General features: G+C 47.7%; 1 protein-coding gene and 1 pseudogene across 1 annotated transcript in view; one reads left to right on the forward strand and one right to left on the reverse strand.

Annotated features, from left to right (window-relative positions):
* Positions 1–8,707: 8,707 nt before the first annotated feature.
* The window catches only part of PAPPA (pappalysin 1), a 242,666-nt gene continuing 226,463 nt past the window's right edge, over positions 8,708–24,910 (reverse strand). Inside the window, exon 22 of the mRNA XM_066256394.1 lies at positions 8,708–14,607. Coding sequence (XP_066112491.1) covers positions 14,500–14,607 — 108 coding nt within the window. The 3' untranslated portion in view covers positions 8,708–14,499. The remainder of the gene's footprint in view (positions 14,608–24,910) is intronic.
* LOC136327715 (U2 spliceosomal RNA) lies at positions 16,206–16,339 on the forward strand (annotated as a pseudogene).

The following is a 24,910-nucleotide window of genomic DNA, read 5'->3' on the forward strand; positions in this document are numbered from 1 at the left end:
GGAGCCTTCTCTGGTGGCCTGAGCCTGATTCTCCTGCCAGCGTGAGACATAAATGTTCTGGAGGAGATCAATGCCCCCAGGAAGTCCCTCAGTGGGAGTGAATAGGTCAAGATCCCCAGGTCCCTGTGTCTCGGGTGGGGTACCATCTTGGAGGGTGCTCTCCGTTGGCTCAGAGATCCCCAGGGTGTTAAACTGCCAGGGGTTCACACACAGAGCAGGAACGTGTTTGATTCCACATCCTCTCTGGGCTACCTTCCCATCCTTGTTTCCTATCCCTCCTCCTCTACTGGTAGTCGGGGAGGGGTCGTCGTCCAGATAAACTCCCCACACTTGAATCCTTGCCTCATTGTTTGCTTCTGAAGGGACCCAAACCGAGATGCACATCTGCAAAGCTCTTAGCAGTTTGGTGTCTGTCTACCTCCCCGGCATTACCTATCGTTTTTCTTCCTTGTGGCTCCTAATTTATTTATTTATTTTTAAATTTTTTTAAATTCATTTTAGAGAGGAGAGGGAGAGACAGAAAGAGAGAGAGAGAGAGAGAGAGGAGAGACAGAGAGAGAGAAAGAGGGAGGAGCTGGAAGCATCAACTCCCATATGTGCCTTGACCAGGCAAGCCCAGGGTTTCGAACCGGCGACCTCAGCATTTCCAGGTCGACGCTTTATCCACTGTGCCACCACAGGTCAGGCATGGCTCCTAATTTAATGCTTATCGGCATTCCAGATCCCTGGCCTGAACACTTGTCATTCCCTAAGTAATCCGTGTCCTCTTTCAGCCACTTGGTCTTTGCACTTGTTGTTATCTGTGCCTGCAACACTTATATATATATATCTCCTCTGGGTTGGCGTCCGCCATTGACAACACTGCAGGCCAGTGGGCTAGTTCCTTGTCTCTCTGTATTTGGATGGAAAACTCCAGGAGGGCTGTGACTATGACTGTCTGTCTTGGCCACCACTCTTATCAGTGCTTCATCTAATGCATTGCACACAGTAATGCTCAATAAGCAATCGTTCAACATATAATAAACTAAGCTAATGCATTTAAAAACTAATAAATGTATTTTGTGAAGTATTAAGTGGTATGTAGAGTATATGGAAAGAGCTCTGATTTCAACAAGCTGACACTCAGACACTGTCCAGGGGACACAGTCACTATCTCTGCAGCCTCTGGGACGAATTATTCTTGGCTTAGGGAGCCCTGAGTTAAAGAGAGGAATGTAAGCACTCAACCAGGCAGGTAGCCCAGGCCGGCCTGTGAGCGGGGCAGCCTCAGAGCAATATGGGTTCATACCACTCCCAGGGGTGAGTTCTATGGCTGGCCTCCATGTCAAGAAAAGAGAAAACAAGGAATGTCAAAAACTGTGGGTCTCGGCTATATCATTTGATCTCTGGGCATGGAACCCAGGCTTCCCAAACCTCACAGAGCATTTTCTCCCATCAGGAACTCTGGGGAGCGCTCAGAGACCAGGTAAGCCACGGGACAAGTCAGTCAGCAATGTTCCTCTCTCTTCTACTCAGGGGTTCTGAGCTCGTGACACGTTCAGGTCCCCACTGAGCTCCGTCAATCTCCTCATCTGTAGAATAGAATAGATCAGATCAGTTCCTTTTAAATTTATGCTCTTTAGAACGCTGAAACTCTGGCTAGTTATCACTGGGATGGTCCTTGGTTGGTTAGAGAAGATCAAGATGGGCCAACTAGGAGGGTCCCTCATCTCCTCTTGGTTTAAATGTGATTAACCTTTTATAAATATTGCACTTGGAAAGTGGATTACATGGCCTGGAATCTTTGACTGGCCTGATTACACGTGAGACAGCCTCCTAGGAATAGGAAGCCCTATTTCCTTTCCAGGGAAGGAAAAGGCAGCCATCAAAATGGGCATTACGACGGCATGGAAGCTGGTTGGGTAGAGCAGATTAAAAACTGTTGGAGCCCTATTTATGGTTGACTGGGGTTCCCAGGGAATGAGCCTCATACTTTTGCCCTCTTCTCCTTCACTTCTCCATGGCGTTTCCCACAGTTCCACCATGGTACTCAGTACTTCATCTCATCTTGGTCGTCATTAACCCTGGTGCCCAGAAGAGGAATCACGAGGCTCAGAGGGGCAGCGGCCATCCATGGCCACAGTGCTATAAAGCAGAACAGCAGGACTGGCACCCAGGGACCCCCGCTTATTCTTCCACAATACAGGCACACATTGCTACTCCCCTCCCCTTTATATGGTCAAGCTTTGTTATATTTTAAAGAATTATTAATTTAGGAAGTAATGTGGATGCCAATTCTATCTGCTGAACTGAAGTGGGGTCTTACTCCACTTTCAGTTACTCTTAAAAATGGTCTTATTTTAAGTGGAACATTTTTTTCTAATGAATTAAAAAAAAAATCTTTTAGAGCCTGATCAGGTGGTGACGCAGTAGATAGAGCGTCGGGCTGGGATACAGAGGACCCAGGGTTTGAAACCCTGAGGTCACTGGCTTAATTGTGGGCTTATCTGGCTTGAGTGCAGGGTCACTGGCTTGAGTGTGGGATCACAGACATCACCCCATGGTCACTGGCTTGAGCCCAAAGGTCACTGGCTTGAAGCCCAAGGTCACTGGCTTGAGGCTAAGGTTGCTGGCTTGAGCAAGGGGTCACTTGTTCTGTTCTAGCCCCCTGGTCAAGGCACATATGAGAAAGTAATCAATGAACAACTAAAGTTCTGCAATGAAGAACTGATGCTTTTCATCTCTTTCTCTTCCTGTCTGTCTGTCCCTACCTATCCTTCTCTCTGATTCTTTCTGTCTCTGTTAAAAAAAAACATCTTTTAGATTGGCATATAATAGATATACAGAAAAGTGTGTGCAGTTATGATAAATGCTTGATAAACTTTTATAAACTAATCAGACTTGTGTAACCAGAATTAAATCGAGAAATAGGATATTAGCAGCATCCCAGAAGCCCTCTTGTTCTCTTCCAGTGACAACCCTGTCTATCTCTGAGGGATCCCAATATCCTGACTTCTGTCAGCATGGAAGTTCCTCTTTTCCTCCTCCTCCTCCTCCTCCTCCTCCTTTTTTCTTTTCTTTTCTTTTCTTTTCTTTTCTTTTCTTTTCTTTTCTTTTCTTTTCTTTTCTTTTCTTTTCTTTCTTTCTTTCTTTCTTTCTTTCTTTCTTTCTTTCTTTCTTTCTTTCCTTTCTTTCTTTCTTCTTCTCCTTCTCCTCCTCCTCCTCCTCCTCTTCCTCCTCCTCCTCCTCCTCCTCTTCTTCTTCTTCTTCTTCCTTCACCTCCTCCTCCTTTTCTTCTTCTTCTTAGTTTGCTGTTCACATGTGAGTTTATTCCAGTCAATTTTAAAATTTATTTGGGTGAAATTCACATAATAAAATTAACCACATTAAAATGAAGAATTCAGTGGCATTTAATATATTCAAAGTTTTGCGCTAACACCACCTTTATCTGGTTTCAAAGCAATTCTATCACACATAATAGAACCCCTTACCCACTAATCAGCCTCTGCCCATGTGCCCTTCCCTGAGTCCCCAGCAATCACCAGTCTATATTCTGTTTATGTGGATTTACTCTGGATATTTCATAGAAATGGAATCATATGATATGTAACCTTTCATGTCTGGCTGCTTCCACTTCGCATAATGATTTGGAGGTTCACCTACTTTGCCATATAGGTGAATACTTCATTCTTTTTTATGGCTGAATAATGTTCTTTTGAGTAGACCGCAATTTGTTTATCTATTCATCTGTTGGTGAACATTTGGGCTGTTTTACCTTTTGGCTATTGTGAATTGTGCTGCTATAAACAAATGTATGTGCACATGTACTTGTTTGAATTTTTCAGTTATTTTGAATATATAACTTGGAGTGGAATTCTATGGTAAGTATATGTTTAACTTTTTGAAGAACCAACTGTTTTCCACAATGGCTGAACCATTTTACATGCCCACCAGCAATTGTACAAGGGTTGCAATTTCTTTACATCTTCACAAACACTTGTTACTTTCCATGTTTAAAAAAAAAATTATATCCATCTTTTGTCATTAATCTTTGGAGAAATATCTTAATGTTATCAGCCAGTTTTTAATCAGATTCCTTGGTGTTTTTGTAATAGTTCTTTATATATTCTTGATAAATGATTTGGAAATATTTTCTTCAATTTCTTGATAATGCCCTTGGATGCAGAAGGGTTTTTAATTTTGATGAAGTCTAAATTTTGTTGTTGCTTTTCATTTTTTGGTGTCATATCTAAGAACTCATCACCAAATTCAAGGTTATAAAGTTTTAGTCCTATGTTTTTATTCTAAGAATTGTATAATTTAACTTGCATTTTTTTAGGTCATTGACTCCTTTTGAGTTAATTTAAGTATATGGTGTGAGGTAGGGATCCAATTTTATTCTTTTGCTTGTGGATATTCAGTTGTTTCAGCACCATTAACAGTGTTTTGCTTATTTTTGTACTTTATAAGATGGAAATTATATTATGCATTTTTTGTGTTTTGCTTTTTTATGCTCAATGTGATTTTTGTGGGACTCATTGATACTGTGGCATAAAATTGTAGGTCATTTGTTTTTAACTGCTGTATAGCATTTCAATGCATCAATATATACCACTATTTGTCCATGACACTGTTGAGGCATTTGGGGAGTCACAAATAATCTTTAGGCTATCACAAATAATGCCGCTGTAGACATTGCAGAGACTGTCTTGGTATATATATGTATCCACTTATGATGAGTATGCTTCTAGAAGTGGGATTTCTGGGTTTTAGGGCAAGGGCATGTTTATCTTCAGCTCTAATTAGAGATTAGTTCTTTCTAAAGGTGACAGAAATGATGCTCTCATACCCAGCATTTCTACTGGTGACCTGGAATGTTTTAAACACCCACTTCTCTTTACCTCCCCTTACCTCAGGTGAACTCTACCTTTATATCCTGAACTATCCAGACTATCACTCACGACATGTTCTTCAGATTATTATAAGGGTTGTCTTTCCCGCCCTAACTTGTCAGTGGAAGATCAGATGGTTAGAGGAGCACACATAACCTGAGTTTGCGACAAGACCAGTGCCATTACAAGAACCAAGATTCCGCAACTTTTGGCCAAAATGCTCCCTTTGCAGCCATCATGGTGCAGGTCGGTACCTTGTTCAAGGGGATCAGAATAGGACAAAGTTAAGTCTCTAATTCGGGTCAAGGAGAGAGAGTGCTGGCCAGGGAGGCGAAAGTGGGGTTCTGGGGCAGGCACAATGTGTAGCCCTGGGGAATCTCTATTTTTTTTTAGCACAAATGCCAATGCCTCATTTGACAAATAAAGAAGTTATACTAAACACCAAAAAGCAAATGAGACATTTATGTGGCTACTATCCTTTCCACTCCATCATAGGCAGCGAGTTCTGCATGAAGATACAAGTTCCAAGAGATGGCTTTCCCAGGGTCACATCGTTCTTCTTCCTGGAAGCCCAGATGCATCATGAAACCCTTACTTAACCCAGCTCTGCAATGACGACCAGTCAATTTGTGTTGAGGTTCAGTTGAAATCATTGCCGTCCCTGAGGTATTGAGGTAATAGTGCTTTGGGCCCACATAGGACAGAAATGATAAACCCTATTCCATACACAAGGCTACTGTAAGTCAAACAGAGAACTGTGCAGCATATGAATAACTAGGCTCCCAGATTCCATCTGCTCCATTTGGACTCTTTCCCCAAAGCTTTTTTCTCTCATCTTAAGACCTTATCATGACAACCACAGAGGGGTCAGCAGAATAACCACCTGATATTACACACATAATAAAACCAGTTAAGTTTTTATCTTTTCCTGATAGCTCATCTTAGAGAAATAGCTAGATAGCCCCATTGCTATATTTTATTATTTAAAAGGAGATCTAATAAGAACCTGACCTTCTGCTCAATTTTTCTATAAACCCAAAACTTCCCTAAAAAGTCTATTAATTAAAAAAATATATATACATGTGTGTGTGTGTGTGTGTGTGTGTATATATATATATATATATATATATATATATATATATATATAAAATCAGTGACTAGCAGTGGTGTACAAGCAATTTCTAGAATCACAGAATGTTACACACTACAGATCATTTTGTCCAATCTCACCATTTAATAGATAGGAAAAAAATCACCTTCCCACCTACTATTACTATATACTTTCATCCAAATAGCCATCATTTCTTTCCTGGACTATACAATGTCCTCAGACTCCCTACCTCTGTCCCTGCCTCCCTTGATTTTTCTCCTTCACACTACCCTCTCAAGGATCTATCTCAACCACAGAGCTGATCATGGAAAGCACTTTCCGGAAAAACCATTCCACAGCTCCTCATTGCTGTTAAGATAATACCCGAGGCCCTGGCCGGTTGGCTCAGCGGTAGAGCGTCGGCCTAGCGTGCGGAGGACCCGGGTTCGATTCCCGGCCAGGGCACACAGGAGAAGCGCCCATTTGCTTCTCCACCCCTCCGCCGCGCTTTCCTCTCTGTCTCTCTCTTCCCCTCCCGCAGCCAAGGCTCCATTGGAGCAAAGATGGCCCGGGCGCTGGGGATGGCTCTGTGGCCTCTGCCTCAGGCGCTAGAGTGGCTCTGGTCGCAACATGGCGACGCCCAGGATGGGCAGAGCATCGCCCCCTGGTGGGCAGAGCGTCGCCCCTGGTGGGCGTGCCGGGTGGATCCCGGTCGGGCGCATGCGGGAGTCTGTCTGACTGTCTCTCCCTGTTTCCAGCTTCAGAAAAATGGGAAAAAAAAAAAAAATAATAATACCCGAAATCCTCAGTATGGCTCCTGAGCCCATGATAACCTCCCCATCCTCTCACTGGCCCGCCGTTACCCTCCCTGGATGTGTTCCAAACCCACTGGCCTTTTATTCAGTTTCTCGAGAGAGCCAAGTTTTCTTTCTTACTTGGGATGCTGCACCTGTTGGTAAACACATCGCCTGCCTTTTTGACATTACTGACCCCTCCTCTCCTGGACATGGTATGTGGTTTGCCCCAGGTCACACAGGGCAGATGGTGCTTGAATCTGGTGTCTCTGATTTCTAACTTAGACCCCCCTTCCTTCAGGGCATTTACAACATTCACTACAGAGAGCAAAGTGTCTCCAGGGCTGGAAGGTGGAGGCGCCCTGTTTTCGTCCCAGGTTGTTACTGGCCCTAAAGGTTGAGAGCTGGGCAGCTCCCCCAGCACCAGCATAGCCTGGCAGAATGCTGCCCCTGTCTCTCTTATTTTTTTTTAAAGACCTTGAAACCATTTTTATGGTTAAATGAACTCTTAACCTTGGATGACAAATAATAAGTAGATCGATATGCTGAGTTTCTGTCTGTGTTAAGTGAGGAAGAAGTCATGTTGCCACTGGACAGATAAAGCGACTGCAGCCCAGTGAACTTTCCCATTACTCTCTGTGTGTTGTGCGTGCACGCACACGTGTGTAAGAGACACTCGAGGTCACGTCTCTCACCTTCCAGGAGACAGCTCTTTGCCCAGGACTTTGCTCTGCAGACAAAACCGAGGACTACAGAATGTCATGTGAAGACTGTCTTACTTAATCTTTCTATTTGGGAGATATTTTCCTCTTTTCATGAAGCTATTCTTTAAATTTAGTCTCAGTCTTCATAGTGAATTCAGAAGAACTGAGTAAAACTGGAATCCCTTCTCTGACTTTGGAAATAATCAGTCAGCTGGCAGAACTTAGCCATGACCTTCCTTTTGTTTTAATATTGTATCTGGTACCCTCCCTCATGTCTCTCGGGGGGTTGTGTTTGTAAAGAGGCTAAAAACAAACAAACAAACAACTGCTATGGGTGGTTCTGGCCTCCTCTGCCCATGCCCTTTCATGTCACATCAATATTCCCAAACTGGCCTCTTGTGCAAAAGTCAGCATTTCAAGTGTCACATATTTTGACCTGTCCTGTGGTTGGACTGCCTGCGACAGGGCACGGTGCCAGGAAGTTTACTCCGTGACAATGCCAGTGTCAGTGAATGCTTTCATGCATCTTCTTTTTATTCTTATATAAAAAATAGGCAACTATCAGAAGAAAATAGTGTCTCCTTAGTACTATACTTGTCATAGGCACCACTGTCTCATAACAATCATAGCAAGAGTTACTATAATGTCTGTCATGGTTCTAATAATTTCTCATATCTACCTTAGTCTAGCAGGGACCTCATGACTTGAGTACTTTTATTTTTTCCATTTTACAGATAGGGAAACTAATTCTTGAAGCAGCTACATAACTTTCCAAAGATCACATAGCTACTAAGTGATAAGATTAAAAAAATGCAATCCAATAGTCAGTTCGAAAACGGCACAACTTCAGTTCGGGCTGAGTGTTCCATGATATAGGAGATCATGAAAATAATGAACAAACTGGGAGAATCAGTGTTCGAGAGAGCGGACATGGCTGGAGGGGGGTACTTGTTTAGCTCCCTGAAACCTGGACTTTCTTAGAAGATGGAAGAATGTTTTTTGATGTTTGCAAACAGATGCAAAGCATGGCCGCTCTCCAGGAACTGCTGACGCAGGAGATTGGGAGCCTGTTGGATTCGACCTCCTGCTGCCATTGATTTCACCCTAGGACCTGGAGTTTTCTCCCACGGTAGGGTGGGTGTAAGAGTCCACTAGATGTCCAGAGCCGACAAAAAACACACCACTACATACTAAAGCATACAAGCTATTATATATTTTCATAATATAGAACTTTAAAGTATAGTAATCAACAGTGGCAAAATATTTCTGTCTTTGACATTAGTTTCTTTGTGAGATCCAACCTGTAAATGGAGACCAGAGAAAACAGTATGGAAGAGAACAAATCCATGAGAACAGGATAAAAATACCATGAACAGCAAAATATGTCTGAGTATTTCAAACCGTATAGAAAAAATAAATTAGATGAACAATTGTGTAAATATAAATTAAAAAAGATGACATTCTTAATAAATAAAGTTTACTATTTACATTTTTTATATATTGCTAAAAGACTTAACTTAGATCCATAAAAACACATAAAGAGGAAAAAAATAATAAAACCCAAAATAGGAGCAGCAAATTGATGCATGTGAGGTACAGAAAAAGGATTGGAATCAGGTTTTGGTTTTGGTGTTTAGATTTTTTTTTTTCCTTTTTCATAGTAGGCCAGTAGAATTCTCATGAGAACAGATTTTAAGCACTTCAATGGAGAGTTACTATTATTATTATTATTATTTTTTGGTAGTTTCCAGAAGGTGCCAAACTGATTTCAATATCATAATAATTAGAAATACCCATAATAATTATAACAATAATAAAAAGGCGTAAGATGATACATAAATATGGAAGAGCCATTGGTAATGTGAATACATTTTCTCTAGACGAGATCACAGTTTTATTTTGTAAATATTACATTTAAGTATATATATACACACATATATGTACACCTATATATACATGTGCATATATATGTAAATTTATATTTATATATAATATCTTTATATAGATAGATATCTGTGGACAGGTTATTGATTATAGAGATCCCCAAAAAAAGCAACTCGGTAACTGTTCAGAATCCTCCTCACTGACTGCTGGTGGGTAGTGTAAGAAGCCCCAAGTTGTCTGCACTCAGAAAGCCAGGTCTTCTTTAAATGAAACACTTGATGCAGAATTTTAAGTCTCAGAAGAAGAGATCAGAGAGCTCCCTTCTTCTATAAAGTTGGAAATGGCCTTGGAAGTACTGAATAGACAACAGTAAACTGACTTTAACTTTGCAGGAAGTACTTGGCTTTGAACTACAATAAATTGTAGATCTGGTGAAGACCAGAATAAGGGAGTGGGGGGGGGAGAAAAGTCCAATTCACCGAAGAATGAAAGATTCCCCAATACACGCCTCTCTCTTCACATGGATTATAACCCAGGAGCTTCGGCTTTATTCCTTGAAATATGAAACGAACCCTCGCTGTCTTCCCTAAAAGGCCCGTCGGCCTGTGCCCTCTCGGAAGGGAACCCACGGACTTGGTGTCCAGCCTTGGCTCTCACGGATTGCCGCCACGCATTTAAAACCTCAGGGCCTCACAATTCCCTGCCCTCCCACTGTGAGGTAGGTTAAGTAGTTTTATTTTCGTGTTGCAACTGGAGAAACTGAGGCAAACAGAGAGGCAATGACCTGTTGCAAATCACCAAGCGAACTGCTCCCTGGGGTCAGGATTTCTAGGTTCTTATTCTAGGGATAAGCTACTAAACATATCCTTGAAAGATCAAACAATTGGTAGGAATTTGGCAAAACTTGGATCAATTTTAAAAGAACAGGCTCTTCTTCATGTGCTATATATTTAGTTCTTATGTTTGTTGTTTGCCTAGTTTATTTTGTTTTGTTTCTCAGAAGCCATAGGGATTACCTGTCTGGCCATGTAGCAGCTTTTTAGGAAAGTGGACCGTGCAGGGTGGTTCTAAGTGCAGTCTTTATAAACGCCCGGTGCTCTACTGGGAGATCCAGACATTTTATAATGTGAAAAGCACGACACAATATGTCCCCTTAATATTTGGTAAGACCAATTGCAAGCCCTCCCACTCCCTACTAACATGGATCGCCACCAAACAAGGAGATAAAACACTTCCCCAACAAGTACACACCGGGGGTAGGGGTGGGGAGGGGAGAAGGGGCCTTCTTTCCTGGACCTACCACAATGTATAGAAAATAACAGACAGCATTACAGAACCCACGCTAGGTCTCCTGCTAGGGGACTCTTGATGCTGTGCTACCTATTCAGTCTGCAGAATAAGCAATTTTCTTTAGGAAGCACAAAAATATATATTTTTTAAATTCTTAATTTAATCATGCATTTTATTTCCTTTTAATCTCTGGGTCTTCTATTAATTTCTATCTGTACAGTTTTGTCACCATCAATTTCTTCTTTTTTATTTGCACTTGAAGTAGTTCCAGAAAAAAAACAAAAAACACAAAAAAACACACAAAACCTCAAAACTGTTTGCTTAAAAGTATGGTTTCCTTTCTTTCTTCCCTCCTTCCTTTCCTTTACAATTTTCTCTTTCCCTCTTTCTTTCTTTCTTTCTTTCTTTCTTTCTTTCTTTCTTTCTTTCTTTCTTTCTTTCTTTCTTTCACACAGGTAAGACCTATAACAAATGGACAGTTACAGCCAAGTTAAATCAAACCTGGAGGGGAGGTAGCTGAAATCTGTCTCAAAGAATTATTTTCAACAAACAGCGTTTACGCGTTGGCCAAGATAGGCGTCAGACCAAGGGAACGGTCTACTAGGCGGTGACTCAGCTGCTGCAGCCGGGGCAGCAGCCGAAGCCTCCATCTCCAAAGCCCTACAGCTGATGACCATTGCTCTCCCCCTTCCGGCACACCCAGCCAGCCAGGGACATGGGCTTCTCGAGGACCGCCTGCCCTTAGGAGGTGGCTGGCACAGAATTGGGGTGGGGGTCGTGAGGGGGACGGTGAGTCCTCTGGGAAGGCAGTTAGGATTGTGGCTTAAGAAGGCTTCCCAAGAGAGGGGTTGGAGGACTGCCTACCTCCTCTTTTCTTTCTTGCTTGCTAACAGGCTGTTTCTCAGACCCGGAACCCCAAGTGCTGACAGACAATAGGGCTTCTGAGCTGCCTCCTTTTGAGTACTCTATTGTCCTAAACAGGAGATGATAGAAAGGATGAGACATTGAGTTTATTCCCAGAAAGAAAATGAAACTGGGTTATCAGTGCATTGCACAAACAGAGCGGACCCTACCTCCACGAAGGTTTCAGAAGGGCCAATTAATTACACCTGCTGTGTGGGCCTGAGGCTGGCCGTCCATGATGAAGCCCCTCTTGCCTAACAGCCTTGGCAGGTAATGAATTTGTGAGTAACAGGGCTGAGCGATGGTAAGGAGAGTGGGTGGATGTTTGCTCAGAGGGCTCCGCTCAACCTGTGGATCTGCGGATGGAAGCCAGCCGTCGGCGGCTTTGCTCAGCCGGAGAATGCGGGGACCGACAAGTGGAGAGTGAAGGAAGAGGCAGGATGAGGGTCGGCTTAATGGACGCTGCTGAGGTCGTCCTGCGTTTCCTGCGCCCCCACCATTAGTAATGCTGTCTTTGTGCCTCCGGGACTTCGTGCGCTGTCTGCGGGCGGACTAGAGTAACTCGGAGGGCTGCTGAAGTCCCCTTTCTCCATTCATACCTTCTAGCTAACACCACACCGGATGACACCTCAGCTAGGGCCAGCGAGGGGCTTTGTGATCTGGGAAGAGCTGCTCTTAGATACCAGAGAGGAGTACAAAAGGGGCTGAATTCTTCTATTATCATTATCATTATTCTAACAATTAGCCCTGGTAATTATAGGAAAAAAAAAAAAAAAAAGATGTCCTGAATAAAAAATTATGAGTTTGTAAGGAAGAAACAAAGGATTTGAGCCTGGCCTTCACCATGGTGACAACCTCTCCTTTCTGGAACTCCGTCTCAGAGTTGGCGATGTAGTGCCACCCCAGACTATCTAAGCACTGCATCCTTATTGTGGGCACCTGTGCAAAAAGCACCTTGATAATTCCCCCCCCCCCCCCATATAACAGACCACAGAGGGCCAGTAAATGTCTTCTCAAGTGTGGTTGATCAGCAGGTAATTGCTGCTGGGCGTGACAGACTAGGAAGCTTTCTGAAGTTATTTTTGGTGTCCGCAGGGAAAACGGCCATCACTGATCACCCACCTACGCCCGCCTGGGATGCAGGGCTGACGAGGGACAGGGTGCATGCCTGGTCTTTTCTGTTTCTGGTCTAGACTTGGCTTTTGTTCGTTGTCTTCTCTAGGCTTGACGGGACACGATTTATGGCGATCTTTATGCCATACATCTCGTTTAGACCCTTGCATTGCCTCCCTTTCTCAGTCCCAGGTCCCCAGATTATGCCAAACCTAACCATTCTCTCCACGTCATTCTGTATTGATTTCCCCCCAGATTAATCCAAAGGAGAGGAAGATGACTGGCTGGAAAGAGGCAAAGAGAGCCCCACCGAGGTGGAGGCCTCCACATGGATATCTCTAACTTACTCTGAACTTTTGGAGGCAACATGGGGGAGAAAGGGAAGGGTTGCCCAACCACAGACGTGGCTGGGAGTACTCGCAGATGGAAGACTCTGGAAAGCATGGTGACCGTGTCTGGGGTCGGAGACTGAGGCTGGGGAGACTCTTGGTCTTCCCTCTGATGGCCCTTGAGAACACAGTCTAGATTGATTACATCCAAGATGACCATCTGTTCCAGAAGTATAGCTCCATGGGGCCACGGGGGGGGGGGGGTGTCCTCAGGACCAAAGTCTGCTTTCCCCTGGAGGGTCAGGATGTCTCGGTTAAAGATAGTAACTCAAGAGTCTCTACAATTCTAACCGTCTCTGGCTGGCTCCAACATCATAGAGATTTAACACTATTCCACATGATCGTAACATCTAACACTGGCTTAGAAGACATCCTAGACTCTCAGTGAGGGTTCCAGCATCTTAAGGCCCTCAACTCCCTTCCAGATAGAGAAACCCAACCATAGGGAACTTAACCTCTCACCAAGTGGGCCCATGTGAGTTCTTCTCCTGCAGGAGGGTGAGGAAGTGAGGAGCTATGGGGAAACAAGGGTCACTTTTAAGGCAGACTGTTCGGTTGTGTAGGGGTTTTCCTAACCTAGTCCTACCATCTTGGATACTCAATGTATAGGATAGAGCAGCAGGAAAAGTAGCAGCAAACGTGGTCCCAAGGCAAGATTTGGGAGACGGGTGGGTTCTGGAGGGATATTATGGCCTCAAGCCTCAAGCAGGGGCTCTTATAATACCTTGACACTGCAATCCTAAGCCATTTCCAGTTTGGCCTCAGGCCCTGGCATTGGGATGGATACCCCATGGCAGCGGAAGAATCAGGGGACTTCGTATACTTTGGATTCTATACCTCTTCCTGGGTCCTACTTTCCTAGAAGGTAGGTGGTCAGAGACCATTTCAATTCCGATCCCGGAGGACCACACCATTGTGCATGCCCCACACACTCCAAGCCTCAGGGTGAGCTAGCTCAGCATCTCAACACTTGATTTTAGCAGTCTCTGCAACTCTCTCCCAAGGACAGTGTTGGCTAGGAGCTTGGGAGAGGAAAGATTGACTTTGTTCCAGTCTCTCTCTGCTCAGTCTCCAGAACTGCCCTCACACAGATGTTTGTATGGGTGTGTATGCATGCATGTGTACTAACCACAGATCTGCACACTCCTAGATACAGAACGTGTTTCTTGCTGTGGTCTTGTGACAAAATGGTTAGAATTTTAGGAGGCTCTGGTACTGCACGCTGTCTATGTAATCCATCTAAGCCTTTGGGATGGGAATCCATTCCATATTCAACATGGCAAGACTTGTTTGGTGAGCCCCACTAGGAGTCCTTCCTGGGTGAAATTAAAGGCAGACCGGTTGGGTGCTAAGGATCCCTGGTGTGGAGAGGCCATTCCGTTGAGCAGCTGACTGTGAAATCAATACCAAAGGGATGCGGGTCCTGGCGCTGGGAATTCTTTGACAACTCCTGGTCCGTCCTTAGCCATGGCTGTATCCCCGGAGGTCTTTCCGGCTGTGTTCTCGGGCCTGGGGGTCCCGACAAGCACAATCACCTTGTAGGTCACAGGACATAGGGAAGGGGGTGACCTGCAGAGAGAAAGAGAGAAGAGGTGAACCAGATGGTTGGATCTGAGGCAGTAATTTTCAGAGAGGCAGGCAGGACTGGGGACAATCACTGGATTGAGGAAAATGCAGATTGAAGTTTAAGTCAAGGTTCTGCTTCTTTTTAGCACTATGAAAACTTTTTATCATGATCACCATGGTCGTTATCACAGTAGCTGTCATTCTGAGTGGTATTTATTATGGGCCAGGCAACGTGCTAAACACGTTTCAAATAAGGGAACATCAAACCCTACGACAACCCGGCAAAATGAAGAAACTGAGGCTCAGAAAGGAGCCAGCATTTGCCCAAAGCAATATGAATATATGAAGTGACAAACCTTGTATTTAAAGGAGGACGAGCCATGTCTCCCAAACTCTCAGGCTGCTAGCTACAGAAATGACAGGATAAGACCCACCTGGCACTGTGAACTCTTGGGCTGGGTCAAATCACAGGTAAAAAGTCGCAATGTCCTATCCCAGTTAGTTCCCAGAATTGTACGATGGAGTATTGATAGGACTGTTGCGGTGACTAAGTGAAATAAAGGGTGTGAGAGTGTCTTCTAAGGAAACACAATTCTCTGCACATGTCGGTAATTTGATTTGGGGAGGCAATTATGAATATAACAAAAGCATGTCTCCAACAAGCTTAGAACCAGGGGACCCAAGATCCTGGTGGGGAACATTTCACACGGAGATGTTGCATAAAACTTGGTTGCAGGACCTAGGGAACAGATTTTAGCATTAAAAAAAAAAGTGAGAGCCATACAAGGTGATTTGCTATATGTGTATATTCTAAAAGCTGGGCAAAATGAGAAGTAAAAATTTAAAGCACTTTTTTAGAAAGGAAGAGCGAGAGGCCCGAGTTCCAGCCCCCACTCTGTCCCTTCCCGTGCTCCGTGACCTTGGGCTGCTCCGTGACCTTGGGCTGCCTGTCCTTTCTAGGAAGAGAGAAAGAGCCCAGCAGAGTGAACATCTTCTCCACGCAGCCAGGATCTGTCTTTCCAAAAAGCACAGTTCAGTCCCCGCCTGAGCCCAGCCTGGGCGCACACAGCCAAGCGGATTTCCCCTCGTTGCATCATGCATTTGCATATCGCTTTTCCCAGAGGGTCTCCCATCTGCGCAGATGGGTTTAATGACCTCATTCGCCTCCTGCCTGGCCAGGGTCTGCGAGTGCTCCCAGAGCCTCAGAGAGCATCGCTCTCTCTCTAGCCGGTGGACTCATCCTTTCTCTGCGTCTAACTCTTTTCTCCCTGCCTCCCTGCCCTCCCTCCCACCCCCTTCACCTTCCCTCATTCCCTCCAAACCTCTCTCCCAGCCTGCAATTATGCGATCATGTCACATGTAGGCATGAACAGGAAGATGGCAGTGTGAGCCCCAGCAGCTCTGCCACCTAACTGAGGTGTGACCTGGAGCACGTGACAATGTCTCTAAGCCTTAGTTAACTCATTCATTAAATTATGTGGGCATAGTGAACACATACTTGTCCCTGAGGTTGTGATGAGGGCGAGTGAGGTAAGGGACAAAAACCACCTCTCATGGGCACGCAGGGCTCAGAGCTCAACCGTTCATATACATGAATGTGTATCGCTTCTCGGCCTTTTGGCTGAGATCAAGTGTAGTATCATATACATGAATGTGTAGATTTCCTCCCCTCTCACTCTGTGAGGCCAGGGCCTTGTCAGTCTTGTTCATGCCTCCTTTCCCAGGCCCAACCCATAGAACGAATGACTGTATGTCCATTCCTCTTTCTCTCTGACCCTCTCCCTGAACGCATGGCCAGCGTGTCTCCTTGTTTCCCTTTTCCGGTGAAACCCACAGGAGCTTGAAGCTGGCCCCTGTGTGCAGTGCCTGGCTCTCTGCTTACAACCACTTGCTGTTCCCTGCACAGGACAGACACTTCCTTCCCAGCCTACATGCCTCTGTGGAGGCCGTGCCTTCCAATCTGGACTATTCTCCCACAACCTCTTCACTTCCGAGAGAAAGAAGCACAGGACGTTCGAACTGGATAAGACATAGAGAAAACCCTCCAGCCTCACGAGGGGTAACAAGGATGCAGCCAAGTCCAAATCTAACAACGGGTGTTGAGTGGAGAAGAGGACCACCACGGGTGCCCAAAGGCCTGGTCGGCATCCTTGCCTGACTCACGCTGGTCGAACAGTGTGGGCAAAATTCCTTTGCTGCCATAACCCTGAGGGTCTACATCCACAAAAGTGTGATTCAAAAAAATATATATATACCACATTTCCTATGGTTGTGAGGATCAGACAAGAAGAAATATGCAAACACCCCAGCACATGGCCTAACACTCAGGAGATACTTAATGCTAAATACACGTGTGCTGAATCAAATTTCCCACCAGCTCACATTTCACCATCCGTGACACCTTTCCTGCCTATTGTCCCCTCTCTCCCACCTCTCGGACTTGGGCCGCCTCTTTGTCCTCAACTCACCCATCCCTTTATCTGTCCCCTTCTCCTGTCCTTGCCCGCATCCTAACATTAGGATGATCCAGTTACCTCTAATGTCTTCTTTGCAGGGTTCTCTCTCTAACCCGTTTGCACGGGGCTCCATGGCCCATTAGGGGCAGTTTCACATCTGATTGATCTCCCAGGCTTCCCGCTGCATCTCACACAAGCAAAACGTCAACCAATTCTCTCTCTTAAAATAAGACCCAATGTCCTTACCACGAGTTCAAGACCTTGCAGGATCTGATCTCCACCGACTGCTTAGACTTCACCTGGCCCACTTCTTCCCCGCGCTCTCTGTGGCTTATTTATTTAGTAACTGGCCCCGCAACTATGCCGAGTGCTTGCCTACTTCTGCGTTGTTGGCCCCGAGTGCTCCTCCAACCTGCTTCTCTTTTCCTCTTCGTTCCCCAGACCCTATCTCAAGGGTCACCTCCTCCTTCCATGGCCTGACCAATGACACCATCACCTTCAACTCCCTCCCAGCATCCTAGTCGATGCCCTTCCTGTACTGAATCACTTCTGCGCTTGGATGCCAGCTCAGCCCGTCCAGGGACTCTATCTGCTGTTCACTGGGTCTCTATGTACCAAGGACAGGTGTTCAGTGAAACCTGAACGGAGGGACAAATGAACACACGCATATCCAGGCGGAATACAAGTCAGGGAGCCTCTGCTCTTGCTGTCCCGTGCTGGGAGACTTGGTACGAGTTCCTTCCCCTCTCTGAGCTCTGGTTTCCTCATATGTTCATGAAGACTGGATTTTAATGGTCTGTATCTCTCCATCTGTCTGAAAGTCCTTCTCAGTCCGAGAAAGGCAGAAGATAGCCCGCCCCTCAGCCAGAGGGGACCTAGGAATGCACCTTCTCTGTAAACCCTGACTTGTGTATTCCCCGCCCTGCCGTCCCAGGTCCACCAGCTTCTCCAAAACCACCAGTGGCCAAGGCCCTGCCTCCACGTAGCTTCTCTGGCTGGTCTAGCCCGCCGGGCTCTGGGGGAGTGTCTAGCCCACCGGGCTCTGGGGAGTGTCTGGCCTTGCTCTCTCCTTCCTGGGTCAGCCCAGGCCATTTTAGCATTTCCCCCCACCAAAAAAAAAAAAAAAAAAGTACATAAAGGGCAGGAACCGCAGGCAGAATACAACAAAGGCTAGAAGGTCCCATCTCGGGAGGCAGTTCTGGAGATGAGGCAGCTCCCCGCCTCCACCGCACGCTTGAACATGCAGCCACATTTGAGCCCTTGCAAGGAGCTTGGGAGCACACAAGCCCGAATTCCGGGTGGGCTCCACACAGGCACTGCGTGATCTTGGCAAGTCCATGCTACCCCATGGACTTCCACTCCCCGTCTGTAGGACGAGGGTCTCCATCAGGACCTCCCAGGGCTCTGGGAAAGAGTCGATGAAATTATGTCACCTCCAGAGTGCCCACGCTCACCCCGTCTGGCTCCCTCCCCCTGCCCTTCCTCTCGCCTCTGTGGGAACCGCCTGTCCTGAGCCCTCCTCTAGTCATAAGCTTCCCCAGATTAAGGGTCTACAACTGGGAAGGGAAGGGTGGAGAGGGCCAGCTCCATCCACTCTCCTAGGCACTCCTAGGTCTGACCTGGAAGAGCCCGGGAAAGCCTGTTCGTACAGGTTCCCAGCAGTAAACACACTACACACACACACACACACACACGCACGCACACGTGCACATGCTAGCATTCCCTGAGAGTCTTCCACGTGTAGATGATCCCCCAGTGTTAGCGTGTTGACTCCTCACCAACCCCAGGAGGCTGTCCTTACGAGCTGCCCATCTTGCAGATGAGAAAATAGCAGCTTCAGAACGTTCAAAACGAACACTCGCCCTGGGCTTCACTACCCATCAAAAACTGGGTGGTGCAGGACTCCAAACCCCACTCCAAACACAGAGTTTCCAGCAAGGGAGAGTCAGGGCAGGGCACCTTCTTCACCACCTGGCCAGGCCGCCGACTGCTCCGTCTGACCGCCGACCGCCTCTTCTCCCTTGTCACGTGCCTGGCCCCGAGCTAGCCCAGCATGCATGATCTCACTCATCCTCCCCAACAACTTAATAAGGCAGTGATTCCCACTGGCCCTGTTTTACATCCTGGAGGAAACTAAGATGCAAAGAGGTGAGTCACTGGGCTGGCAGGTAGCCTGGGACCGGCATCTCTGTCTGTAACCATTCCTCCATACTGTCCTCCACGTGGCAGGCAGGGTGGGCGTCAGGGTCCCCTCTTCACAAAGAAAGAAACTGAGGCATCCCGTGAGAGTCGTATCCCGATAAAGCTACATGTTAGCCAAAGTCCCAGAACATTCCCGAGTCTCTAAGCAGCTTCCCACCTTCTCCCCTGCATGGCCTCCCAAGAAAACCTACCACCCACAGCACAAGCGCCTGTGGTGGCCAGTTTACATTTGGGATTCCCAGCACCATGTGGCTAGGCAGTCCCATAAATGGCTTGGCCACCCACTCTGGGATTCTGTCAACAAGCCCAGGTCAGTGACTAAAGGCCAGGATCCTCTCCTTTTTTCCTCTGGGCTGAGGCTGTGGTGCAAGCACAGGGCTTTCTTCCTCCGGGTGAGCTGCCCAGCCTGACACCTTCGTCTGCGTGCGCGAGCCACTCAGGAATGCAGCCCAAGCAAACGCACCGCAAGGCCCTGGCCGCAGGTCCCATCTGAGGCCGGGAGATGGGCAGGGGCTGGGTTCTGACTCAGACTCGACAGGGAGGTCCCCAGCAGAGAGTGTGCAGTGGGGCGGGACTGCGGCATGCGGCACCCTGTCCTGAAGGTCAGAGAGCCTCGACTGTCCCTCCCACCCCCCACTGTGGGTCCGTGGGCAAAGCGCTCGGCTACTCTGAGTCTCAGGGCATTCATCATGTGGATGGAAAGATTTAATGTGACCTAGTCCACTGAGATGTGCTGCTGAGGGTGAGGACTCCCCTGCGAACTCCTTGAGGGCCAGGGTGGATTCGTGCCTGGCACCGAACAGTCGGCAAGACCAGAGGTTGGTTTAAATGTCAGTAAGTGAAGGATAAAATGGAAGGAAAGTGCTGGGAAAGGGGAGAGAAGTACCAGCCTGGCCCAGAAGGAGACCTGGCTTTGATTTCTTGCCCTCCCATTGACTCTGTGCTAGCACGCAGGCCACTTCCCTCTTGGGGACTTCCGTTTCTCTGCCTGTAAAACGAGGTCACAGCAGTCCTGCCACCCAGAAGTATTTTGGATCAAGTGTAAAATTCAAGTAAAACATTTAGCACAGTGCATGGCATTTAATGTATGCGCAACTGATGATGATGATGACGATGTTGCTGATCTTGGCATTGGTGGTGGTATTGATGTGATGATGGTGGTACTGACAATAGTTAGGATGATACTAACTTTTTGGGATGGATGAGTCTGATTCCTTCATAGGAGCAAGCTAAAATGAATGTCTCATTCATCCACATGAAAAAGTCAAAGCTACACCCCTAATGAGGAAGTCATAATGCTCCAGAAGCCAGGGATTGGGGAACAAGGAGAAATTAGTCTAACCTGCTGAGCCATTTTGTCTGCCATCTTTACTAACCTTCCGAGTTAAGCACATCTATCACCTCTTCCAGGCAGTCTTCTAGGACCATCTAGGCTGGTTTAGTGCTTAAAATCATTCAATACCTACCCTGCTCTCTGGATAAAATTCACACTCCTTGGCTGGGCTTCTAAAGCCTTTCTCACTCCCCCTCGCCTCTTGCACTGAGCTCCAGCTACACTCAGGGGACCGTCATTTCCTCAGCACTCTGCTTATGTCTGGGTCTTTGCACAGACAGTGCCCTCTGCCAGAAACACTCTAGTTTCACTCACCCTTCTGTCAGGCCAGCGCCCTGGGGCAGACCCCCTGGCCCTTCCACGTCTCATGTCTGGTGGTACCCTCTCTAGAAGTATCACTGACTACTGACTCTCCTCACTTGCTGTGTGTCCATTAGCACTTACTGCACTCTCAACGCCTGGCCACCGGTCCCCTCAGCAGGGCTGACACCCCGCCCACCGAGCGCATGGCCTAGCACAGCGCTGTCACCTCGCACCAGCACCTGGGGCTCATCAGGAAATGGTCAGAGGCGTGATCTTGCCCTCATGGAATGCTGACTAGCAGCAGTCTGCGTTCTAGGGTAGGGCGGGACTTGCCAGGTAAAACGCAGTATATACCTTTCATAGTCGGAAAAGGAAGTGGAAACCAAGGCAGATGGGGATGTGACTATCGGGGATGATGTAAGGCGGGTGGTCGGGGTGGGGCTCATTGAGAGCAAAGACCCGGAGAAGGGGAAGGAGAGAGGCGTGAGGATGAATGGTGCAGAAAGCTCTCGGCTGAAGGGAGAGCCCGTGCCGACAGCTGTGAGGTAGGAGAGCACCCAGACTGTGCGGGGAGCCCAGAGGGCTGGGGTTAAGTGAAGGGGGCGCCACTCGTGGGTGAGGGGTTCAGGGAGAGAAGGGGGGTGGGCAGTGCCTGCAGGGCCTCATAGGCCATTGGGAGAACTGGTTTTATTCGGGGTAAAACGGGGAGCCACTGCAGGGCGTGGCACAGAGGTGTGCCGCCCTCTACTTGTTTTAAAGGGACCGTTCTGGTTGCTAAGTCAAGATCTAAAAGCCACTGATGTATGTCCCTAACTCGGACACCCAAAGTCCAACCCTTTATCTTGGCCACTTTGCTAAGAAGGCTGCTTTCTTTCTAAGGATTTGGATTATCTTCCTGTATCTTATAGAATCACGAGCCTCCTTAGACCAATGAGCTACATCTAGGCATAAGATTTTGTTTTTATTTAGATTTAGCAAATAAAAATGGCATCCCTACACTTACTGTCACCAGTCGGGCATGCCATCCTGTGCTAAGACCTACTGCTAGGATTGACAACTGCTCCCTCTCTCCTGGTCCCGGCCCTAAGCAGCCTCCAGGCTCTTGCTGATGACCACCTCACCCAGGAGGCCATGTACAGAGTCCTGAGACATGACTCTAATCAAATATCGTGACATAAAATCGAAGGTGAACCTGGCCTACCCAAGTCACAGAGCTCAGTCGCAGAGCTGGGATGACCCACCCCCCTCAATCGTACCCCCGCCCCAGACATCTTCCAGAGACAGTCTCTTGCAGCTGCCTGACACATGGCCAGATCTGTTCCAGGCCACCTCACCTTAGAAAGTTGGATATGTTGAATGTGTGAAGGTGATTTCCCCTCCTCTGTTACACCCCTAACACACGCTTAACTCGGAAAGATTCCAATCATAAAAGGAGACTTTTTGTTGCTGTGATTACGAGGGTAAACTGTTGAAGAAACCATTCTAGAAATCTGCTCTGTGTTGGAGACTCCTCGAGGCTCCAACAGGAAAATAATAAACTGCCGTGCTGAGAGGCGGAGTCCCGCCCCTTCCTGTCTGCCTCGCACTGCAGACAGGTGTCTGGGGGAGAGACTGGTCACCCCTGTCAGACGGAGTTTCCTGCACTGTCTTGCTCTTGTCTGTCAGCCGGGCCCAGGTCACACAAGGCAGATGTGGGAAACAGCTGGTGTCTGCAGAGACAAACAAGGGGAGGAAGGATGGTGGGAGCAGACAGACATCATTTTGGGCCAAGTGACTGGGAGGCCCCAGCCCAGGGGACCGGGAAGAGGTTTAGGTGGAGAGTTGGCAAGAAGGAAGTCTGGGAGAAGGTGCTGAGCACGTCACCCAGGGCCCGGAGTCTATGCCCGGGACTGCAGATGAGAAGGGCTGTGAAGCAGAAAGCCCAATCACGGGGGAAGGGCAAGACACGAGCCCACAGCAAGAGGTCCAGCACAGGGGTGTGAGGCAGGCGCGGTGCGGTTTAGAGTCACTGGGCTGGCATCTCAGCTCTACCACTTACTGGCTGTGTGACCTTAACCCTTCAGAGCCTTAACTGCGTCATCTATAAACAAAAGACAACTCCAACAACAGGGCCACTGTGCTAGTGGCATGAAATGACTCATGTAAAAGCAGTTAGCACCCTGCTTGGCAAATAGCAAGCTCTCAATCAGTAGTAGCTATATTATTTGTTTGGAGTCAGGAAAGGCTAAATCCGGACACAGCTCCATCACCTTGTACAAATGAATCCACCTCTCAGAGCCTCGGCTACCTCGTTGGGTGGTCCTGGAGTCGAAGTGAGATATGACACACAGAGACTCCAGCCCCTGGCCCAGCACATATATGTGCTCAATTAACGGAGGTACTGCACTTAGGAAGGTCTACGAAGCACATCTGCCCCGTCCGTGAGTTTCTGAGCACTAGTCTAGGAGGTGCTCGTGGTCAGGGAAGGTCTCGTGATATGTGCCTGGGGCCAAGAGCACAGGTGGGCCCAGCAGGTGGGGCCGGGGATGAGAGGGAGGAGTCTGGCCCCTCTCCTGCTCTCAGAGGCTTCCTGCCGTGGAAACTGGAGACAGAAACCAGGGCATTTTTCCACTCAGGGGAAACTCCTGTCTGGGATGTCAGGAATGACTGGCAAGGCGGGGAGCCTCCACTACTCCCCACCCTGCCTTTGCTGCTGGGAGAAGCGGCTCTCACCTCTGCCGAGGGGAGGGGTCCCACACCCACGGTTCTTTGGCAGTCTGGGTTGACAGTGAACTGTCTCCAACCGGAACTGAGAAGGTCACGCCTGGGTGCTCCGAGGACAAGGTCCTGTAACCACCTGCCTTCCCCTTCTGAGACCCAGCCTCGTGCCGGAGAAAGAGCCGGTGCTGTGAGTCAGACGGAACCAGGTTCGGATGTAAACCTCGGCACTTGCAGCCAGGTGAACCCAAGCGAGGCCCGCAGGCCCGCGGGGCCAGAGCGGGTTTGCCTGCGCAATGGGGGCAGCAGCGACCCGTCGGGCTGAAACAAGGACTGAAGAAGACAGTGGGGCGCAGGTGTCTGACAGAGCCTGCCAGAAGCAGCGACTCACTGGGGACATTTTATATCGTCTCCACCTGTCATCTCTATAAACCGGTCTATTGCAGGGAGTTGCTGGGTGTTTACAAGAGAAAGTGGAAAGCTTTCAAGAAGTTGGAGTTTAGGTAGAAGTTAACCATGACAGGCAGAATGATTTGAATTTGGGACACTTTTCTTCTCCAGAAGAAAGACTTCCAGGAATCCTGAATCTGAAGAAAGCCTCAGCTAGATACTTCTTAACAGCTAATGACTAAGCCCAAACCATGTCACCAGCCGGGAGGCCTTCGGGCTCCAATCCGCCTGCCACACGGAGTTCCAGCAACTCTCCCCGTTCTGCCCCGGCCGCTGTTCCCCCTTCCCTGGCAAACCCCCACTCACGGCCTGGGACTCCACATAGACGGAGGCTGCTTCCTCGGGGAGACTCTCTGACGATCGCACTGTTCCCTGTGAGACCCCGGACCTCCCCTTCCCTGCCTCTGCCACAGAGGCAATCACATGCAGAGTTGTCAACCTCACCACTTCCTGTTTGGTTGCCTTGATAAGCCGTGGGCTTCCCGGGGCAGGTGTGATGCCCACGTGGGCGCACTGCCTGGGCCGGGGCCCGGATCCTAGACTTGTTCAATGAACGTGCGCCTCGCAGCACGAAGGAAGCCTGGCCGTCTGCACTCCGCAGCACTGGCTAACAGGAAGAGCGATTTAAAGCGGAAGAAGAAAATCTTTATGAGACACAAACAGCCAAAATTACATGTATAATGTGGGTGGAAAAGAGAATAAAGAGGACTAGGAAGCATATTCAGAACTAGCAAAGAACTGACTGTGGTCCTTGGAGTCGGAAATTGCTGTAGCTGAACCCACGATGGAAGCAGAAAGTCAAATGGCCATTTGGTATATATGTATGTGTATGTGTAGATGTATGTGTATGTGTATATGTGTGTGT

This window comes from Saccopteryx bilineata, chromosome 2 (assembly GCF_036850765.1).
Source record: "Saccopteryx bilineata isolate mSacBil1 chromosome 2, mSacBil1_pri_phased_curated, whole genome shotgun sequence".
Taxonomy (NCBI): Eukaryota; Metazoa; Chordata; class Mammalia; order Chiroptera; family Emballonuridae; genus Saccopteryx; species Saccopteryx bilineata.